This window comes from Wolffia australiana, chromosome 13 (genome assembly GCF_029677425.1).
Source record: "Wolffia australiana isolate 7733 chromosome 13, ASM2967742v1".
Lineage (NCBI taxonomy): Eukaryota > Viridiplantae > Streptophyta > Magnoliopsida > Alismatales > Araceae > Wolffia > Wolffia australiana.
In genome coordinates this window covers 13013259-13016613 of record NC_135847.1, presented here as the reverse complement: position 1 = coordinate 13016613, position 3355 = coordinate 13013259, and the positions used below count along the sequence as shown (strand labels likewise).

The 3355-nt window shown below is 50.4% G+C and overlaps 1 protein-coding gene across 1 annotated transcript; it reads right to left on the bottom strand.

The window, feature by feature from the left end:
• Nucleotides 1-635: 635 nt before the first annotated feature.
• CYP94C1 (cytochrome P450, family 94, subfamily C, polypeptide 1) lies at nt 636-2299 on the bottom strand. The gene has a single exon (XM_078585198.1). The coding sequence runs from the start codon at nt 2216-2218 to the stop codon at nt 719-721; it is 1500 nt and encodes a 499-aa protein (XP_078441324.1). The 5' UTR covers nt 2219-2299; the 3' UTR covers nt 636-718.
• Between the last annotated feature and the right edge of the window lie 1056 nt (nt 2300-3355).

Sequence of the window (3355 nt, the reverse complement as noted above, 5' to 3'; positions counted from 1 at the left end):
CGTGAGTCCAACTTGCATGTTTTTACTTAAATAGTGACACCCATTTTTCTCCCTCTCTCCTCTATAAATGGGGGTCTTCATAGCTAGATAGTGGGGATCCACCATTGGGAAGTACATTTTTCCAGTACACATAACTCTTTCCACGCATCTCCCACTCTTTCTGCGGGGAGTTTCGAATGGTTCTTTGGTCCTATTTGCTTGTCTTTAGTTAGATAGTGAGACCCATTTTTCTCCCCTTCTCCTCTATAAATGGTGTCTTCACAGCTAGACAATACGGATCCACATTGGGAAGTACACTTTTCCAACACACATAACCCTTTCCACGCATCTCCCACTCTCTCTGCAGGAAGTTTCGAATGGTTCTTTGGTCCATCCTGCTTGTTTTCACGTAGACAGTAAGAGCTGCCTGTTCAGTATACACACCACGCTATAAACACTACTCACGTCGGACCCCATTCACGTTAGTTAGATAGTGAGACCCATTTTCCTCCCTTTCTCCTCTATAAATGGGGTTTTCACAGCTAGATAGTAGGGATCCACCATTGGGAAGTACACTTTCCAACACACATAACTCTTTCCACGCATCTCCCACTCTTTCTCCGGGGAGTTTCGAACGGTTCTTTGGTGCATCCTGCTTGTTTTCACGTAGACAGTAAGAGCTGCCCGTTCAGTAAATCGATAAGGGAGGGATAATACTCCCAACACTACGCTATAAACACTACTCACGTTCGAGCCCACGGCGTCGGAGAACTTGCACCGGCAGCCCTCCTCGGACCGTAGCGGTGAGCCCGGGCGCGAACCGAAGCGGCGCGCCGGGCTCGACGCGCCGCACCCTAAACTCCCTCACGACCGAGACCGCCACCAACATCACCTCCATCTCCGCCATCTCCTTCCCAATGCAAAGCCTAGCGCCGCCGTGGAAGACCGGGTACTTGAACGGGCTCTCCGCCTTGAACCTCCCGTCCTCGCCCAGCCACCTTCTCGGCCGAAACTCAAAGCAATCCTTCCCCCACGCCTTCTCCATTCTCCCCATCGCGTACGCGTGGTACGTCACTCTCGCCCCCTTCTCCACCGCCGTTCCGTCGGGCAGAACGTCGCCCCCCGCGGCGAACTTGGAGTCGAATTGCACCGGGGGGTAGAGCCTCAAGCTCTCGTACACCGCCGCGCGCGTGTAGTTCATCTCCCTTAGCTTCTCCCAGGAAGGCGCGGCGTCGCCCAGAACTCTCGAAATCTCCGCCATTATCGCCTCCTCTTCCTCTTCGTGCTCGGATAACAGATAGAAGAAGGCGGTCAGCGCCGAGGCCACCGTGTCTCTCCCCGCCAGCAGAAAACTCACCACGATATCTCTCAAAAACTCCTCGTCGTGGATGTAACCCATGAAGCGAGAGAGCAGGTCTTCCCCCCCGGCGAAGTTCCTCAGCTTCCTTCTCCGCCGAATGACTTCTCTCGCGAGCACGTCTATCATTCCGACGGCCTTTCTGAGCTCCCTCTCCGACCCAATACAGAGAATTCTCTTGATTTTCCAGGCCAGCGGCGCGACGGCCAAGGCGCGCGCGGCGGAGAGCGAGGTGGCGGAGTCGAACGCTGCCACGAACTCCGACATGGGTCGGTCGAGCTCGAGGCAGGCGGGGTCTACGCCGAACGAGATCTTGCAGATGCAGTCCATGGATAGGCGCTTGAAGACGTCTTGCAAGTCGACGGTGGAGACAGAGTTGAGGAGAGGGAGAAGACGGGAGCTAACTTCCGAGGAGATGATTCTGAGAGAGAAGGAGCGGACCGCGGCGGCGCTCAGCTCCAGCGCGGCTACTTTGCGCTGGAACCGCCATAGCTCGCCGTCGACGTTGAAAATGCCGCGGCCGAGGAGATCGCCGAGAATGGAGGAGAAGGGCTGCCCTTTGGGGTAATTCTCGAAGCGGGTTTTGAGTATGTGCTCTACGTTTTCTGGGTTTGCGGTGATGATGTTTCCCAAGACGTGGATATGGATTGTGTTCGTCGGAGATCGCCGGAGTTGGGCGGCGGCCCAGTCGCAGAGGTTGGGGAACTCCTCCGCCCATTTGCCCGTCGTGTAGTCTCGGCAGATAGCGCAGCTACACCATGGCCGAGTCCTTAGAAGCTTCAACGAGAGAGAGATAAAGAGAAGAGATACGGCCAAGGAGAAGAAGAAGACCACGGAGAAGCGCTGCAAAGGAGAGAACTGGTCCATCTGAGGATTGCTCATGGTGCGACGGAGGATCGTTCTCGGTGCGCTTTAAATGGGATTCAAGCGGGTGAAAATCGAAGTTTTATTTCTTAAAACTTTCTTTACTTGCTACCGTCGAGGGATAAAATCTGCTTGCTTTTGGGTAGATTCGGAGAACACAGACCGACATTGGATCCAGGTGAGCAACTCGAGAACTTTAACACGTTGAACGTCAGGGGGGAAGAACTTTGCTTCTTCCTCTGGCCCATCAGATCTTATCCGGAATTCTCTCTTATTTTGGTTCAGAATTGCTGGCCGACGTTAAGAAGAGATAAGAAATAAAAGTGGTTGAGTTTGAATTGTTCTGCTCAGCTACACGTGGTAATTAGAAGACGGCTGCGCAGCCTCGTGTGTTGACCCAAACAATACTTTTATTCATTATGACCATCTCTAGAGCATTATCTGAAGTTTGGGAAATTTTCTGTTTGACTGATAAAGAAAATTGCTCTCTCTCTCTCTCTCTCTCTCTCTCTCTCTCTCTCTCTCTCTCTCTCTCTCTCTCTCTTTCTCTCTCTCTCTCTATTCTCTCTCTCTCTCTCTCTCTCTCTCTCTCTCTCTCTCTCTCTCTCTCTCTCTCTCTCTCTCTCTCTCTCTCTCTCTCTCTCTCTCTCTCCATATAGATATTTTGTCGGTCTGTCTGTCTGTCTGTCTTTCTCTCTTTCTCTCTATATATCTATCTATCTCTCTATATCTCTATCTAACTCTCTATAACTCTATTCTCTACGATCTATCTATCAATCTCTCTCTATAACTCTATTTCTCTGTCTATCTATCTCTCTCTCTCTCTCTCTCTCTCTCTCTCTCTCTCTCTCTCTCTCTCTCTCTCTCTCTCTCTCTCTCCATATAGATATTTTGTCGGTCTGTCTGTCTGTCTGTCTTTCTCTCTTTCTCTCTATATATCTATCTATCTCTCTATATCTCTATCTAACTCTCTATAACTCTATTCTCTACGATCTATCTATCAATCTCTCTCTATAACTCTATTTCTCTATCTATCTATCTCTCTCTCTCTATAACTCTATTTCTCTATCTATCTATCTATCTATCTATCTACTGTGACAGGTGACGTGAGGAACTGTGCATCGTATCTCGTCAAGACACCAGTAGTCATCAATC